Here is a 19,338-nt window from a genome sequence, read left to right on the forward strand (position 1 = left end):
TGCCTGTTCCTCTAAAGCTCACCTGGGCTGTTGTTTGGGCAATCTGTAAGGGGAGGGGGTGCACAGTTTGGGCAGTCTGTGAGGTAAGAAGGCAAATGGTTTGGCCAAGCTGTGAGGGGAGGAGTTGGTGGGCAAAGTGAGCAGGCATGACAGCTCATTGTATGCTAAGATGAAGCCGGTGTCTTACTTTTTAAACATATGATTCACACCAGAGGACACCAAACTTTGAGGGGCTATGGCCATGTTTGTGAACCAGGCACACTGTTGTGGGTACCACACACACCACAAAAAGCACACAACCTATTCAGTTGGCTACAACAGAATGCTGCTTTCAAGCTTAGTTTCACTGTGGGGAAGGCTGGGTACTCTGTGGACACCAGGAAAGGCTTCTGTGTGACGGTATGGGTGTCTATGGGTGCCATGTTGGCAACCTCTAATTTACACATTCATGTTTGGGCACAATGCTTCAGTTCTGGAACTCCCAAAAGGCCACCAGAACCCAATATTACCATCTTTGACATAATGGTGGTGGTGATTGATTGATTGATTGATTGGTTGGTTGATTGATTGATGATTGATTTATAAACACCTTTATTTTGGCAGACTTTAGTAGTATCATGGACTGATTTATTTACAGCCTTGTTTTGAATTTTGACAGAGTTTTCATGGTTATGTAAGCTAATTAATTAGCTCAATTAATTAATTAATTAATTAATTAATTACATCAAGCTAATTACCTTGATGGTATAATTATTAAAGTAAGTGCCTGAAATACCAGGTCAGCCTATTTATGTATTTAGTGCAATGTTGTCCACTCTGCCTGGCACCAGCTTTCCAGAAACTCCAGCAGGGAATCCTTAAAACCACCTGCTACCTGCAGCCTGGTCCTTTTAACTAGAGATACCAGGGATTGAACTGCGGGTCTTCTATTTGCAAGCTATGGCTCCTCCTTGTTAACACTTTGGGTTTCTTAGAAGATAGGAGTATAAGTTGTATAAAGAAATAAAATTTACACAGTCTTCCATTTGCAGTAATTATATGACAAGCTCATCCTATAGTTTCCCCTCAGGATTAAAAACTATAAATTACATATAGTTGAAGTGCTGGAAGTTATCAAGCACAAATGTAATCATCATATAAAGCAGAGGTGGGGGACATGTAGTCCCCCCAGATGTTGTTGGACCAGCTCCCATCAATCCCCAGCCAGCCTGGCCAATAGTCAAGGATTGTATGAGTTGGATCTGGAGAATCATAGGTTTCTCACTCCTAACATAAAACACGATTGTGTAAATTAACCCAAAGAAGCTCCCAGATGTTTGCAGTAGAATGCTGGATTCCTTAATTTCCTATACACTTATCAGAAAATGCTTCTCACTGAAAGAATATAAGGAAATGTTGGCTTAGAATTGAGACTGATCATTGTAACACAGTACAGTAAAACAAGATTTTTGCATGGTAAAGATTCTTACTCCCCCCCTTATTTTTTTACAGCAATCTATGAAAACCACATGCTAGCATCCATATGGATCCTAAGTAAGAGCATCAAGGAGTCATAAGCGGGAAATATCATCCTTCCCTTCCTATAAAGAGATCAGCATTGTGAAGAAGTTTACTGTCTTTTGTCAAGAATGGATATTGTGCTATGTACAAATATCTGTTCTTAATATGATGCAAAAACTAATCATCAGTAAACATGGCTGATGAAACCCTCATTATCAGCAATTTCCCATTCAGACTATGAGAAAGCTTACACAATATCAAATAGGTCTATTATTGTCCATTTCACACTGCGGTGGTTATTTGAGTTAGTCCAAGATCATTGGATTCCTCTCTTCCAGGAGGACAGAAAGATGACATTTCCACGACTAGTCATACTGGCTTGTTTGTACCATCAGCCTCCCTGGAATAAGCAGGATCTTGAACGGTGTTTCTGACTCTGCTGGTGCTTTGTCTGTCTGTCTTCATCTTAAAAGGAAAGCAGAAATCTTTGAAACACCGTTTGAAGTTTTCGTCCAGGAAAGCATACAGGATGGGATTTAGACTGCTATTGGTGTAGCCCAAAGCTATGCAGAAATAATAGCTGGAAATGGCTGCAGTGCTGTGTGACACGTCCCCAAGGGCCTCGACCAAGACAAAAATGTGGATTGGGGTCCAGCAGATAATGAAAACTGCAACCACGACAAGAACAAGTCGAGTGATGCGACGGAGGTTTCGGTCTTTCTCTCGAGATCCAGAGAGGAGCCGCACACTCTTCAAGCGCAGAATCATCAGAGTATAGCAGATGACTATGATTAGCACCGGGATAACAAAGGCAAAGACAAAGACACAGATTTTCATAAAGGTGTCCCACCAGGCATAATCTTCATCTGGGAACTGCAAAGAGCACTCAGTACTGCCTGTGTCTGTAAATGAAAAGGCCAGTAAGAAGGAAACACAGGCACAGATTAAACTAACAGTTTAACAGTGGGTTGTTGTTTTTAAAGTATGCATGTCATGAGAATTCCAAAATAATGTTAAAAAAACTGAAGGAGCGTCTCCACCCCCATCATTCAACCCGGACACTGAGATCCAGCACCGAAGACCTTCTGGCAGTTCCCTCACTAAGAGAAGTGAGGTTGCAGGGAACCAGGCAGAGGGCCTTTTCAGTAGTGGTGCCCATCCTGTGGAACACCCTCCCATCAGATGTCAAACGTTTGACTTTTAGAAGACCAGATGTCTTTTAGAAGGCAGCCCTATTCAAGGAAGTTTTAATGGCTGCTATTTTAATCTGTTTTTAATATTTTGTGGGGAGCTGCCCAGGGTGACTGGTGCAACCCAGTCAGATGGGTGACATATAAATACTGTAATAAAGTTGTTTGTTGTTGTTGTTGTTGTTGTTGTTGTTGTTGTTGTTGTTGTTACTACTAATGTGATTTCAAGACTTTCCACTTTGCACTCTTAGGGTCAGGTGTTCCTAACTGGGTCTTCACTTTCTAATTGCAGTCCCTTATCCTCTGTGCATTCTGTAGTTTGCTCAACTTTGCTTTGTGATGTTAGTGCTGATCTGAGAGGGTGAACTTTCATGTGCCCTTACGAATGTATTTCAAACAGAGAGTTTATTTTCTCTACCTGAAGGCGATTCTGTATCTCTCTAATGAACTGGAGCTCTTTCAATTATGGTGGTTAGAAAGAGATGTAGCTTTTAGAAGGGTTGTTCTGTAAGTAATGAGGAAGAACAGCTGAGAGTGGGAATGCATGATTTACGGAGATGAGAAATTCATGATGCCAAAGAACAAATATTCTACAGAGTAATATCATGCTTCAACCCACTCGACTGAACCGATGGTCTTAACAGGCTTTGCTCCTCCACAACAAATTGTGCTTTTTGCATTCCTAATATTAAATTGACAAGAAAAACACTGAAAGCATGGAAGCTGTTGAAAAATTATACATGGAGTAGTTGGCCCTGTGTGTGAGAGAGGGGGGTGGGGGTGGGGAGAGAGAGAGTGCGTCTATCTCAGAAACAAGCCACAACCCTCACTGCCCCTGTTCCATGAGTGGTCTTGACTGTCTGGAATGTATCTGTGAAGTGGGACAGTGTCTCTTGCTTACCTGAATAAAGAGATGGGTGTGGGTGTAGAAATCTCAGGCTTTTGTATTGGCCGGAATGTAGCCTACTGTGCAAAAGTAAGAGTCACATCCTTTTATCCACCCACTTTTGCCTCTGACCATGCTCACCACAGTCAGCCTGCAGCTCCTGAAAGCTTAGCTATAAGGGAACATAGCCATTGGGCTAAGAAAGGTTCTGAACCTTGGATCTAGTGTAAATCACACAGTGTAAAGTGTACACGGAGGACAAGGTTCAGGCTGTGCACACACCATGCATTTAAAACACCCCTTCCCTCCCCCCCCCAAAAAAAAAAGAATCCTGGAAACCATAGTTTACCACCCAGAGAGCTACAATTCTCAACACCTTTAACAAACTACAGCTCCCAGGATTTTTTTAGGAGCGTGTGCCTTAATTGTATAGTGTGTATGTGACCTTAGTTTGGATCCCTCTTGGACCTCTGGAAAGTGGATTGCTTTTCCTCAGACCACTTTGGGCCAGAACTGCTTAGACTCAGGTCCAAAGTGGAGGCCTGCTTCAGAAATTCAGGGCTTCCTCTGTCCTCCCACAGCCTACCATGAACATGGGGAATTGAACCAATAGTGGGTTGTTGTTTTTTGCAGAATTTGTTGAGATTAGAAACTATGAGTCTTCTTGTTTGCTGCTGCTTGTTTATATTGTTTTACTGTTTTTAGTGTACTCTTCTCTGATCTCCTTAGGGAGGGAGAGCGGGATATAAATTATTGTAAATAATGATTACACTTTCTGGCATAGTAACCCCTTCTGATTGGATGAACCCTGCCAGTGGCACTGTGTAAGGGGATTTTTTTAAAATCTGGGGAGGATCAATTCACTTTCCCCCTGCACTTTTGGGGACTGTATGAACATAGCATAGGTTACAAAAGCACCCAAGGTAAGTAGCATGCAATTTTTTAGAAGGATAGGTGCAATGGTTAGGTGTTACAATGAATGAACACATGGGCTATAAAACATCAAATCCTGAAACCATACATGTCAACGTAGTTTGACTGACTTCAGGCAACCACTGCAGAGTGACTCACCTGATAAGAGTACCAATGGGTTAATAGTGATTATATTTCGTAGCATAATATCATGTACTTTTCATTCTAAGTGCTTCTGAATTATAATCTAATGGGTATCGCATAATTATTCGCTGCATATTAACAAGGCTCAATCGTGGCTGTGCTTTTCACACACAAAGTTCCAGCTACATAATTTAACAGATGTGAGCCAATGCATTTGGATCCTTTTCAGTATCCGGTCTCATTCAGCTCGTTCATCACTGCAGGGCCCATGAAAGATACACCATCAGCTTGAGGGGTTCAACCAGTTTGCAGATTTCTGTTGCATGCAATTGATTCATATGGATGACGTTTCTGTGAGAATGTGTGGTTGCCAGACTGCTACGTATGTTACAATTTCGTATATGAATCAGGGTGGGCTATTTTTCTTTCACACGGGAAAGTAGCAACTATGAATAATATTTTGCATTTATGTAGTACAGTTTTGTAAAAACGCTGCATAGATGTGTGTGTGTGTCATCTCAGCAATCATTAATACCAATTTGTAGTATTATTCTCATATTGTTAAAGGGGTAGGAGCTGAGATTTTCCTAATACTGTAAGTGAAACTTGTCAAAGTCCATCTACTGAGTTTATGGTGAAGGCAAGTTTTAAACCAGTGAATTCCTAATGGGAAAGGGCCATAACAGAGCATCTGCTTTGCTTACAGAGAGCCCCAGTTCCAATCCTCAGCATTTCCAGGTGGGACTGGGAATGTCCTTTGTCTGAAATGCTGGAAAGTCACTGCCAGTCAGTGCAGAGTCTACAATGACTGGCTGCAGCACTCCATCATTTCAGTCAATAAGGAGCTAGATGGACTAATGGGACAAAGCATCTTCCTTTGTCCCTACAATCACCTTCACTTAGGCATTGAGCTACACTAGCTTTCAAGTATTGGAGGCTGGATTATTTTGCAGTTACAACCATGATCACTAGAAATCCATCTTTTGAAAAAAGGAAAAGGAGCAGTTTTGAGGATTCTAGTAAGAACAAGCCAAGTGCATAAAAGCAGCTGGTATTCAAAAGTTAATTGTGTTAGTCATCTCTATGCTTTTAAAAAAAGTTTATTACTGAGTAGGAACAAATCACTGGCAAAGAACAGAGCCCACACTCACCTTCCCTGACTTTGGTACCTCCGAGGACGATGGCTGATATGCCAACTGATGAAGATAAGAGCCAGATACATATGTTGATGATCTTTGCCTTCAGGGGAGTTCGGAAGTCTAGAGCCTTCACCGGGTGACACACGGCAATGTATCGATCAACACTCATCATGGTCAGCGTGAATATGCTGGTAAACATGTTATAGTAGTCAATGGAAATGACTATTTTACACAGCACATCCCCAAATGGCCATGAGTTCATTAAGTACTCAGTACTTTGGAAAGGCATTGTGGTGGTTACTAGGGCATCTGCTAGGGCCAGATTAAAAATGTAGATATTGGTTGCTGTCTTCATCTTTGTGTACCTGCAAAACAGGAAGAATTTTCATTATGTCATCCCATAAGTCAGTTTAGTTTTGAGATTGCCCTGAAAGAAACATTTAACTTTGAGGTGAATTTAAATGGGGGGGGGCACTTTCCACTGAAGGTTTCCCAGACACCCAAAGTACTCCCCCCCTTAAGTTACTTTTGTGTATGTGATGATGGTACAGGGGTGAAAATGTTTCCCTATTAGGATTAGAACCTTTGGTTCTCCAGATGTTGGACTTCACTCTGGGCTAGGCCAAGACATTTTGCTGCTTGAGGCGTAAGGACAAAATTGCAGCTTCGGATACCACAATTCCATCTACAAAAGCATGCTGGATTGGCAGTTGAACACTAGTGGTGTCAGTAAAATAGTGGGATGTAAGCAATGTACTTCTCGGCTAACTTTGTTGCCCATGTTTTATAATTAAACTGCTGGAATTCCCTTACAAGGACTTAGTTACATTTTCAATGGTGGTGGCTTGTCACTGAGAAACTGAAAAACCACTCTAGGATTAACAGTATCCAAGTGATGCACAACCATTTGGCAAATTGCTTTAGCTGAAAAGTTAACAGAAAAACTGAAGACTATGAAGGTTAAAAATATATAGCCCTTTGTTTTGTTTTGTTTCATATTTAACAGTTTACTTATATAGCTCAGCTGGTAGAGCATGAGACTCTTAATCTCAAGGTCATGGGTTCAAGCCCCACATTGGGCAAAAGATCCTATGATTCCTCCATCAACCCATGGCAACCTATAGGAAGACTGTAAGTTAATATACTAGATTTCATAATGAACACTATTGCAGCCAATGTACTGTGATTCTGTTTTGTTTTGATATTTGTATGTTCAGAAACTTTTCAATTAAAACATTTATTATTTATTTATTTATTTATTTATTTATTTATTTATTTCTAAAAACACTTATGGGGTACTTTACCACAATGGAAGAAAGCAAGATAGTGTATGAAGGGCAGGCGCGCACACAGTTCTATCTTCTGATTATTCATCCCCAACCCACCAAGCATCTGTTGCCTGAGGCAACTGCCTCATTTTACCTAATGGTAGGTGTGGCCCTGTTCCCATTGCAACCCAATGGCCATGCTAGCTGGGGTTGATGGGAGCTAGAGTCCAACAACATCTAGTGGGCCACAGTTTTCCCATCACTGATCTATGAGAAGTAAACAGAGTACCGGTACTGCATTTCCAATGCAACTGGGCAATGTTCCCAGAAGCAGTTTCATTGTTTGGTTCAGCACTGCATAAGAAATACATGTTCTTGTTTTCCCTTTCTTACTTACCCTCCTGAATAAGGACAGTGCTTCTTTATTTTCCCTCAGAGATGATGCTATATAGTCATATCTGAGTGCCTACATTGCCATATTTTAGCCTTGAGACAAAGGCATTAAGTCAGTTGTTTAGTTAGAATCTGAAAGTGGGTGGAGAATGAACCCTTCTAAGAAAAGCAAGGATGCTGTATTGCTTAATTACAGTTTTGTATTCTTCTGTGTGTGTTTCTTCCAATGTGTAAATTGCTGTATTGATTGTTGGCTTTATGCTAATTTCTCCTTTGGGTGTAAGTATCATGCAGCAAGAGAGAATAAAATAGTACTGGAGAAAAATTCAAGGGAAGAAAATAGCAGTTGTGGGAGCAATTGCAGGAGGGCAAAGACAGATTTATTTGGATTTTTCAGGCGACGTTTCACATTTTCTGCAAGCCCACTTTTTACGTTTTTCCTTTTTAAAAAAAGAAAAAAGAAAACTTGGAGCAGTTTTCAGTAGGCTACTGTTTTCAGGCAGAAATAGTAGCATTTGCCAAGGCTTGTAGTCTATATATTTTATTTCACCCTTTAACTGATTTATTGCTGCAATGCTGTGTTAGCAATTAAGTTTTACTTGCCAGCAGCAGAACTAAATTCATGAGCAATTTTAATTAGATTATGCAAATTAGTCAAGCCATCATAAAGTTGCTAGATTTATTTTCATGAAATAAGATCCAACAACAGCTAAATGAGGATATAATTTTTTCAATGGATGACAAGTAACGCCCCCTAGTGTTTCCATTCTTTTCAGGAACCTTAGTTGTGTTTTTTGCCAAGTGAGTGGTTGCCATCGATCTGTCAGCCTTTAGCAACATTCAGCACTACTGTACTGCCGTAAGACAAAATACTTAATGGACTGAATAGCTGAATATTGCCAGCTGGTTATATTACAAAACGTCACACATGCAAACAGTAGCATGATAATCACTGTGAATGTATACATATGTAGGGCTTTTCCTAGTACTGGTGAAGTGGTAAATTATGAAATTCAGACACTCTTCAGGACAATCCCCAAGCCATGCCCTCATAGCCATGTCCCTTCTAAGACTCTAGAACAGAAATGAATTTTTGACCAATTCAGACGTTATGACTTCAGTACCAACCCAGTTTGCAGATTGCCTCCACTGGTGAATTTGCAGTAACTTCAAAGCCCCACTTGGCTCTTCCATTGCAGCACAGTTTGAACCCAAGCCATGCTACAAAGGAGAAATGGTTCTCCTAACATCATGGTGACATCAAGTGAATGACACCTGGCCAGCCCTGTCCACCAATCAAAGTTGCCCACCAGTGGGGGAGAGGGGAGAGCCCAGGAATTTGCCTGCTAGCTGCAAAGAGTCCCCACACTCCTGCTTCTGATCTTCCATATCTTAGACAATTTCCAGAGTTAAAAATATTTTGGGCCCTGAGGCACAGACATGTTTACATATGGACACACACACATACACACAAAATTCTAGTTACTAGTTATACATTAACATAGCAGAAACACTGACTTAAGGTTGAGATAGTGTAACAAAATTGCTACGTTCTTGTAAATTTACTACACTATTGTTATTTGAAGTCATAGTTGGGTCGAGGATTTAGTTGCAAGCCTATCCTGTGTCATTTGGCAAGCATAATTTAGAGTAGCATTTCAGAGTTAAACTCTTTCGTTCCACTTGTACTAGTTGAAACATGTGCAATTACACTGTCACCACCTCTATGAAAAATGGCTACATGTGAATTTTGTTAAAGTAGCAGTACTTGAATAAGTCACAACTTACTTCCCCCATTGATTTCCATAAGGCTTCTATGATCTCTTTGCAGCTGTATTCTTAAAATTTGTATTGCTAGTCTGCAGATGGTATTATGCAGTAACTGGCAACAACAATCTGCACAAAATCTGCAGTCTTCACAGATAATCAGGGTTGCAAATTGCAGCTGTTTGCCTTGATTAAAACTACTGTATATATTAAATGTTGCTATGATTAACACTAATGTTTAAGGACTGCAATTGCTCACTCAAATTAGCCTTTAAGTCAACATCTGGAAAACATACTACTAAATGACTGTTCATAAAAGAACATCTTTAAAAGAGGCAGCCAAGCATTTGCCCAAGAAACCCAAAGGACTTGCAAACTGGAAAATTAAAGGATTTCATTCACTTGCAACTGAAGCTTATGACCAGTAGTGGGTGCTGTGGCTACAGCACCTATCTGACCTTCAGCCAGCTACACCACTGCTGCTTACTGGGCAATAGAGTGGGGAGGGGAGGCAAGCTTGGCATAGTGCAAACTCACCAGGAAGAACACCGGATTAACTGTGTAAGTATGTTTGCACTGTGCCAACCTCACCACTGCCTCACTACTACTACTCCGCCTCCCAATAAGCAGAAATGACATAACTAGATGGAGGTCAGTTGAGCGGCACTGTCCAATCATGTCACCTGCTGCTACCAATGACAAGAAGGAAAAGTTTATTACCTGTTTTAAACCAGATTCTACTCCAGAGGTGATCTCCCATCTATCCCACCACAAAGCTTTCTTAGGAGCTTTTGATGACAGACAAATTCCTGAATGCAGCATCTCATTTTTATTTTTATTTTGTCACAGGGAGGGATGGGAGAGATATTTGATTCAGTTCACATTTAAGAGCATCCTTACTTAATTCTCACTTTCCAAAACAATATGCAAACCAAAACATAAACAGATTTCCCAAGTCTCACCCATTCAAATTTTGCAATGAAAGTTCTCAAGTGAACAAACCTGTACAAAACTCAAAGAAGTGTGCATATAAATGCATGCGTTGGTGAAAATAACATACCATATGCCTTATAGTAGGAAAATTTCTTTACAAACGTGTATATTTTGGGAAACTGTGTGTGTGAGTCTGTGCAGGAAAATGCTGATAAATTTTCATGAGAACCTTTAAAAAAATTGCAATCTGATATGGAAATGTGGGGAACTGACCTTAATACTGGACAAATGAGGAACCAAAATGGACCTATTGTCCCATCCCTACTCACAATACAACAGCTCAAAAGAAATGTACTTTTACATTCCAGTCATGCCTTTTCTTCTTCTGTTTGGTTGCTTCAGGCAATAGGAACCAATGTGATAGGTTATGGTTTGTTTTTTTCATTAACACCAGCCCCCACATCTAATCCAACACAAAGCGCTATGGATAAGTATTGACTTAATAAGTGATCTCTAATTCTTGCATTGCCAAATTAAGGCTCAAAGATGCAGCAAGGGGAAAAATGGATATTGACTATACTCTTTAATCTCAGGTACAAGAAACTTCTTTCTTAATGAGAACTCCAGAAAGAATATTGATCTTTGAATGGTCTCTTCTGAGGACCTAACTAGATGTTTATGAGGAGGAAAGCTGGCAGCCGTTATCTTATGTTTCCTGGGAACAACTAACTAGAGAAACACATGATGGGACAGCAGCATGTTCCCCACCCATGCTTCACTTTAACTCCTGTTGCCTGGAAAGTGATGGTAAATGTTGGATATGATGATGTCTTGTCAGGTATTTCATTTCCTAGATGTTAATTAGGAGACTTTTTAGGAGAGAGGGGCCAGTGGCAGCCAGAGTTCTGCTGCTATCTACACATAGAAAAGCCCAGTAATGTGAGATAGTATGTCCCCTGCTGTCCACTAAGTAGGGCTTGGGTATGAATCCCAAAGATAGGGACCCTAGAGAGAATGGGAGAAGGGGAGGTGCATCTGTCCCACTGTCCAGAGCCAAGTCACCCAACTAAGCACCCAAAATTAGGTGTCCCAACTGCTATAGACTCCTTTAGTCATTAGCCTCTATGCAGTTAACATCACATGGACAGAAGAAGGAATGTCTGTGTGGAGGAACCCTGGTGAACACACATAAGCTCTCCCCATGAATCATGCTGGGTTCCAGCTCACAAACTGCATACATTTAGCAGGTTTGTGCCCAAAACATAGATAGAATGGGGATGAGGGACCTTTGTTTGACAGCAGATGTATGTGAGGATGTAATAGCCTACATCCATGCCATACCATTAAACCACTTTTATACCCGTCTGGCAGTCATGGCTCCTCAAGAATCCTGCCATCATCTTAAAACTGTTGTGACAGGCTTTTAACCTGACATTCAGCCTTTCCACACTCCCTCTTGTCGCACTGCTTTCTCCTAAGGGAAAGAGCTCTTTAGTATTCAACTAGACCAAACAGCAATTCATATTTTCTCCATATTGACATTTGCTCTGATTTATTGCCAAAGAGTGGGTTTCCCCAGGGAAAGTGGTGTGGCAAGGGCAAAATCTCTTGGATGCATGCATAGAAAGAGCAAGAGAAGTGGACAACCACTCCGATCCATGCTTTCTAGGCGAGGGACAAGCGAGTGTGGACAAGCTCCCATGCACTGAGGACTATCTGCCTAGTTTTTCTGTTCCTTGAAATAGAAGAGAAATACGTATCTATGGAACTTCCTTGCATTGAATCATTTTATTATTTTAAGGCTGGTTTTTTTAAAAAAATGCTTTTGTTAGCTGCCTTAGTGCTACTAGTGATGTAGAAAGATGGGATATAAATTCCTTTTTAAAAAGTACCGAGGCATTCTATATGACCTTTTATATGCACTACTAGAACATATGGATTTGACTATATGGATTTGACCAGTCAGGCTGGATTAGACCAATCCAGGTGTTGCCTGTTTTGTTGTATATCATTTCAGACATACTTTGTATTAGTGCTTCTGTTTGAAAAACATAGCTCTTCTACATATCCATATGTAAATGTTAATAGGCAGGGTTATATCACTTATTTGAGTTAATAAAAAGTTAGAACTATGAATAGTACCCTGTGCAGATTGTTATACCACAAGGCATGGATAACCAAGCAGTGCCCTCCTGATGTTTTGAACTAAAATTCTGCTCAGCCCCACTCAACATGGCCAGAGGTCAAGGATGCTGGGAGTTGTAGTCTAAAACTTCTGGAGGACACCTGCAATAAGGAATCATATGGAAGATCTCTTAATCCTGGTTAGCTTCTTTAATGGTTGTTTAACACTACTACACACACAGTGCGGTAGAAGTGTATTTTCTCTGTATGTTTAATACATTCTTCTAGATGAAATGGGCATTCTAATAGCCCAATCCCATGCAAACTCCACTGGTGATTATGAGTGTGGAACCCTGTATTGATATTTTTCCAGCAGAAATTTAGGCAGAAGCGGCAGAGAAACAGAAGTATATTTTTCCTCCCCTCTCATTGGGATTGTATCCATACTGCAAGATATCTTCAAAAATGTTTCTTGTAAAGACCATTTTTTAACGCAGAAAATTATTCAAATCACTGGAGGCTTGTTAGATAATTAGGGAAAGTGGCAAATTTGGAGTCTGATGACAGTCATCTGCTCTTCCATTTAACTGGCATCCTGGGGCAATGGGCATCAGTACATTGAGGGAGTGACTCCAGAATTACTGCTGGAGTCACATCATTCTTATGGGAGCCATTACTAGTTGACAGTGGCATCACAGTGGCAAATCCAAAAGGCTGAAGTTCTGTTTCCATTAGATGATGAAATTAGTGCCTATTCCCTCTCCTTACAAAAAAAAGGCCTGCAACATTTGCAGTGAACATCCTACCGTGACAAAAATATGTTAAAATAACAAAGGCTTTTCTTGTACGTATGATTTCCAGAGTCAGAAAATGCATTAGATTTCTAAAGTTAGAAAAGGCATTAGAAAAGTGCCATTTTATTTTAAACCCAGTCTTGTTTCCTATAGAAATTGAGTCTCTAGCCCCACAGAGATCCAGTTGGGTTCAGTTACCAAAAATGGTACAGTAAGACCTATATACAAACTCCCGAAATTTAGGACAGGAGGAGGGAAGTGACATGAAGAGACAGCTGATTAGAAAAGAGGAAATGCTCAAGAAATAGAATCCAATTAGGAACGAGACTCAGGAACCTAGAGAAAAGGAGCTGAGCCCACAGAAACTGTATGTTCACCTACGGTGTACAGTTGTTACCCTAGGTGCTCACAAGTCTCCTGACAATTATACTAGGCTGACAGAGATTACGGTACACACTCTCGACCCTGACTGCATCACAAGCACAAAACAAGGACTCAGTGAGGTAAATCCAGGCTACATGTCAAGGTGCATGCCTAACACATACATCTGCAGCATATTATTAAGATATCATATGTTTAGAAGAATTTTCAGAAAGCATTTGCCCATTTTTCAGATGGGGAACTCTGAAAAGCCATTAGTAAAGACATGACACAAAGCCCATTCAAAGAAAGAAAAAGGAAAGGAAAGAAACACTGAAGGAAGTGAACTAACTTGGCCATCATGCTAAGAACCATTTCAAGGACTTCAGTAATTAGCAGTGAGATCCTACACAAGTTACTCCAGAGAAGTAAGCCCCATTGCACTCAGTAGGATCTGTTCCCGTGTCAGTGCATATAGAGTTGTAGCCAGTCAAAGTAATTAGGCACCTGGAAAATCATTTTTCTGTTGCACACAATCATTCTTTCCGCAAACAAACAGAAATGTATACCTTTTCATAGAGACATCCGCTCCCATATGAATACAGAGAAACTCAGTATATCATGCCCCCTTCCACACAGGCACAAAGAAAGCTTCTCTATCTCACACTCCTCATTTAAAACACATTAGAAATTGTTTGTATAATTTAGAAGTTTATAAGATGCAGTGTTTCCCCTCACATAAAATTTGTGAAATACACATTTTCCCTCTAAAACATCCATTTATTGTGCTGATTTGGAATCACTTCCTCTGGAGGATTGCAATGAATTGTTAATGTTGTGCAGGTGTCTGCTTAATTTTATTATTCAATATTGTTCACTGTTTGTATTTTTTGCTTTGTTTTCTCCACCTCCTTTTTACCTGTCTGGCTTGCTGAGCACTGATTAGCCCTCCCACCAAAAAAAACCCCAACATGATTTAGCACCAAACATTCCAAACTGTGGGATTTGAGCAGCTGGAAAGGATGCTGCCAATGATTTTGATCACAGTATGAAGCACACCAGAAATTTAGTACAGAAAACTGATGGCTTCCAAAACTGATAAAATATTTTTTTAAAAAATATAGTGAATATAGTGAATATAGATGGCCCAAAGATAAATGACTGGGAGATCTGCTACCAACTCTCTCTGGATGGTAAATTTAAGAAAGCTATTGAAAACTCTAGTTTTGATTTGAGAAGCAGTGCTGGGAGAAAATATATTTAAGATATTCCACTCCCAACATCATTGTCTCCATCTCAATTTTCCCCATCCTGAAGTTCCTATTAGCTCGGCTGGGGGGGACTGGGGCAATTCAGTTAATTGTATGCTGCCTGCATTTTTCTTTTCATATTACAGCTACCATTAGCTTTGGGGGAGGGCATTTTCGATCAGGGAAATGGCATGTGTTGCAAGATTAATCCCACTTCTACAGCATCAGGGCTTCAATCACAATCAAAGCTCACAGCAGATGTTTGAAAGAAAAAAAAGAGCAGTCAAGAAAATTGATCCAAGATTACCTGTAGTGTATCTATTCCCCCCCACCAAAAAAACATCCATCAAGTATCCTTTTTAAAAAATCTGTAATTTTATGTGCACTTATATGATAGTTCATGCTATTCATACTCAGAGTATTGAAATCAGTTGCATCTCTCTCTCATACACACACAAGAGAGAGAGAGTCTGTGTGTGTACTTCCCCACCCTCCACAACCCCATCCTCTGAGTGCAGTGTTCATATATGAATGATTCCCACAAGCTCAACAAAATACCTATCCGCTCACCAGGCATGGGCCAGTAGCGTGAATAGGACATCATTCACCACATATGTTCTCTTCTACTCCTTCCCTCCACTCAGCACAAGCTACTCATGGCTTGGTGCATAAGCAATTTGTATCAAACCTAGAGAGAGGACTGGGCGGGAAACTCAGAAACCCCAGTCAGGTGTCCTCCCTCAAACATTTCTCACCAAGGAGGCAGAGCCCTTGCCTGTTGAGTGGCCTCCCTGCTGAAGAAGTTCAGAACCCAACCTTTGGAGTCAGACCATTAGGAAGGTTATGTAGCGAGCACAGCCTTGCTCTCCCTTCTTCACAGGATGAGAAAGGACGCTTGGATAGAGCTACAGTGGCCTCACATTTACCTCAATGGCATTTTGTGCTGCCTGCACATCTACTCACATGCAGGGTGTGGGGGTAAAACAGAGCTCTGTTAGGCCTGGTGGGGTAATCTTTTCTTCCAAAGCTCCTATACCCATGTTATACTGCTGAGACATCTGATGGTGGGTGGGAGGGAGAGTAACAAAACTTCTATATAGATTAAAAAATAATAATAAATAATGACACTGTTTCATTTGAAAAACAAAAAAGGAAAATATTATAAATACTGGCAGTTGAAGTGTATGTGTATTATATAATGTTAGCAATAATATAGACCACATTAACTGTGTCTTATCCCTGGAGGGAGCTCTGCTCACATATTTCCACAGTGCTTTCCAGCACTGACTCTCTCAGACTTTTAATTTTCAAGCCCATGTTCTGCTTCAGTTTTCACTTTTATTCTTACAACCAAATGAAGACAGTCTCTGACTCAAACTTAAAACAGCCACATCTGTGTCCACAAAGCAGTTTCCCCTGTTGTTGGGTTAGCACAGTAAACTGTGAGGGAAACTATCTCAAATTAGTAATGCCACATAAATGAGGGGTTTCTGCCATCCCACCCACCCTGCCATTTGCAAGCACCAATCCAGCATCTGTAGTTTGGTCCTGGCACTCAAATAGCCCTCAGTAAGGAAGCATCTTAGAACTCAAGCAGCCCAAGGGACACAACCATCAAGAAACAGAGAGCTTTTCCCCTTACATGAAACATTACATTATAACATGGCAGACCATTGATCCACCTAGCACAGTACTGTCTATGCTAACTGACAGCTGCTCTCAATGGTTCCAGTGTGAAGTCTCCCCAGTCCTACCTGGAGTTGCTGGGAACTGAACCTGGGATCTTCTGCATGCAAAGTAGAAGCTCTACCTACCACTAAGCTATTTTCCCTTAGTTCCCTTTGGTTATGTAGCTTTCCCCCAACAATGACAGTTAAAAGACCCACCAAAATCCTTACCTTATGATGACAAACATAACCAAAGAGTTGCCAACCAAGCCCACCACAAAGACCATGGAGTAGACTGCAGTGATGATTATGGGAATAGCCGGGGAGATGTTGGTGTCATTCTGCTGTAAGTCCTCATAAGCGCCACTACTATTGTTGCCATATTCTGCCCAGTCCACAAGCCAGCTGCTGCTGCTACTGCTGCTAGGTAGTGGGCAAGGTCCTGGGGAGCAGGTAGGGCCTGGCTCCTCACGGAAAATATACACTGGGGATTCCATGGAGGGTTTCACCTCCAGCCCAGGTAGAGAAGAGGAGACAGGAGCAGATGAATACACTGGAAAGAGAAGAGTGAAATTAAAAGAGTGCAATTAATAGAGGCATCACTAAAGATGATAAAGGTGTCATTGGAACAGTCCTGAACTCCTTCTTAAACATTGTTTTTAATATAAAAGGAAAGAACAGTACTGGGGAAAGGAAAGCATGAAGTGGCAGAGGACGTTCATAAAAACCTGGACTCAAAAACACCACTACCTAGCAAAGTAATAAACTAATCCAGGTTCCCTACTGCACCAAAGTGCTTTTGAATTGAACTCATTCAGTCCTCTAGAAAGCAATGAGAGAAAACTTGATAGACCCCACATACTTCAGATACTAGGTTAGAGAAGAGATTCAAAATCATTGAAGTGTTTGAAACTCCTTTGGACTTTTAAAATACTAGGTAGCACCAAAAACTTTCCAGATAAGTTTTAACCCCTTAGATTGAGGTGCACTGCATCGTTGGCTCAGCACCCGAGATACATTTCAGTTTGCTCTCATTTCATCAGTAATTTATTGCATATCCAGACAAGGGATTCTTTCCTCTTAGGTAAAATTAAAAGGGGATCAATTTCCTTTTAAAGTACAGCCAGTTTTCTCAAAACAGATAGAGGGTTCAGAATGCATTTCAATAAAATAAAAATCATAAATACAGTAAAATGAGAGAAACAGAACAGAAAGTACATTACCTTTTTGTAAAATTCAATGAAAGCAGTGGGATCTCCCAGGAGATATTTTCAGAATTTGAAAAGCATCCTCTCCTTTTCTCTCTCGGTGACTGTTATCTTGGGAATCTGGAGGGTTCACACGCCCTGGGAATGAAGGATAGCCAGGATGCCAAGACAGATCACAAGTATTAGCTCCAAGACTGCAGAAGCTGTAACTGCAGCCTGCACTTTACCTTTGTACAAGCAGTCTCTCACTCACACTCTGTCTCCCACTACACAGCTCAGTATATGCTGGCAGTCCTTGCACACATTCTCCTCCAAGCTCACATGACTTTTCTCTAAACACCACTTGGGAAGAATAAGGCAGCCAGTCCTGCAGCACCTAGGAGATTTTTTTAAATACCACCTTACAAGTTGCTCTCCCACCCTATCCCAGCCTTTCCCCAGGTTTTAAAATGCTTAAGCAATCATATTTCCTCTGTGTTAATTATATAAAAGACAGCAGAAAGAACATCAGTGATAAAGCAGATCTGACTGCCCACTTGATGCATGTTGAATGCATTCAGGTTTGTTCTCACATTGTGTCCCCTGTTTCATTAAATCCATACAAAGAAGGGAGCAGAGAATGCTCTCTCCTATGATGCTGCAGAAAGGATAAAACATAACCGCATTAGAATATGTTAGATACATTGCATATCATTTAGATGCATTATGGATCTACAGCCGACAACTCCATTTATATTGAATAATGATTTTGTCATTTATTCACATTGTATTGCAAGTAGATTTGTAAAAAGAAGGAGAAGAAGAAAATAATTTGGCACCTTTTATCTGTTTGCTTTATTTATATAACAGCTCAGTGAAGAAAACTTCTGTCCCAACAACGGTGGAGAAGGTGTGACTCTGCAAGTGTTGATGGGTTCCAATATCCATCAACTGCAGGCAGCCCAGCCAATGGTCAAGGACAATGCAGGTTGGAGTCCAGCCACACCTGGATGGCCACAGGTGTCCCAGCTCTACTTTTCAGCAATCCTATGGTGCATGAAACAAAACCCTCATAAGTCAACAATTGTCAAGCTTTGTTGTCATGAATGTCAATAAGTCAAGACGGGCAGGGGGAGAGATTGGCTTAAGCCTATCAAGAAGATTGATCCATATCTGTGCCCTTAAGGAGAAAACTAAGAAGAGCAGGAGCACAACATTACTGTGGGCCTCAGTTCAGACTGGGGCCATGGGAATCTAATGCTATCTCAGGGACAGCCTAAGGCCATCACACTGGATGGCACTAAACCACCAAAGGCTGTGAAACTGAGGGAGCCATTGCCTTCTGATGGGACTTCCCCAGGACTTCCCCAGGATTTCGCATTAATAGATGTATGTTAAAACCATCCATTTGACAGCCTGACACATCCTCTCCCCCAGCCTGTTTTATGAGCACCAGGGCCCCCTGAGCTCCAGGAATGTGTGGTCTCCTATAAAAACACAAGGCACAATCTCCATTGCACCAGACAGTGCCACTCTGCTTGTGTGAAGCTCCCAGTTATCCCTTTGATTGATAGGATACTCATGTAATGTACCCAACACCACACAAAAGCTAGGAACAGAGATGAGGAGTTTTAAGTTAAGCCTCCTGATACTCCAGTTTTCTTGTTTTATAGAAAGTATAAAAACTGACTTAAGAGGAAGGAAAATGTGCAGGCAATCTTCTACCCAAAGTGTAATGCAGCCTAAGGTGCTTAACTATTAGTATCACTAAATCCTGACCACAGAAAACACTCTGAGGTTCCTATCACATTTCCCAGCACTAAT

General features: G+C 40.9%; 1 protein-coding gene across 1 annotated transcript; it reads right to left on the reverse strand.

Annotated features, from left to right (window-relative positions):
- Positions 1 to 939: 939 nt before the first annotated feature.
- Positions 940 to 18,103, reverse strand: OPRK1 (opioid receptor kappa 1). Its single transcript, XM_082235278.1, has 4 exons — positions 17,551 to 18,103; positions 16,559 to 16,880; positions 5,784 to 6,136; positions 940 to 2,402 (listed from the first exon to the last, which is right to left on the reverse strand). Exons 2-4 carry the CDS (start codon positions 16,822 to 16,824, stop codon positions 1,870 to 1,872), a joined length of 1,152 nt encoding a protein of 383 aa, XP_082091404.1. The 5' UTR covers positions 16,825 to 16,880; positions 17,551 to 18,103; the 3' UTR covers positions 940 to 1,869.
- Positions 18,104 to 19,338: the final 1,235 nt, after the last annotated feature.

The sequence above is a fragment of the Podarcis vaucheri genome, assembly GCF_965113315.1.
Source record: "Podarcis vaucheri genome assembly, chromosome: 8".
NCBI classification, from domain to species: domain Eukaryota; kingdom Metazoa; phylum Chordata; class Lepidosauria; order Squamata; family Lacertidae; genus Podarcis; species Podarcis vaucheri.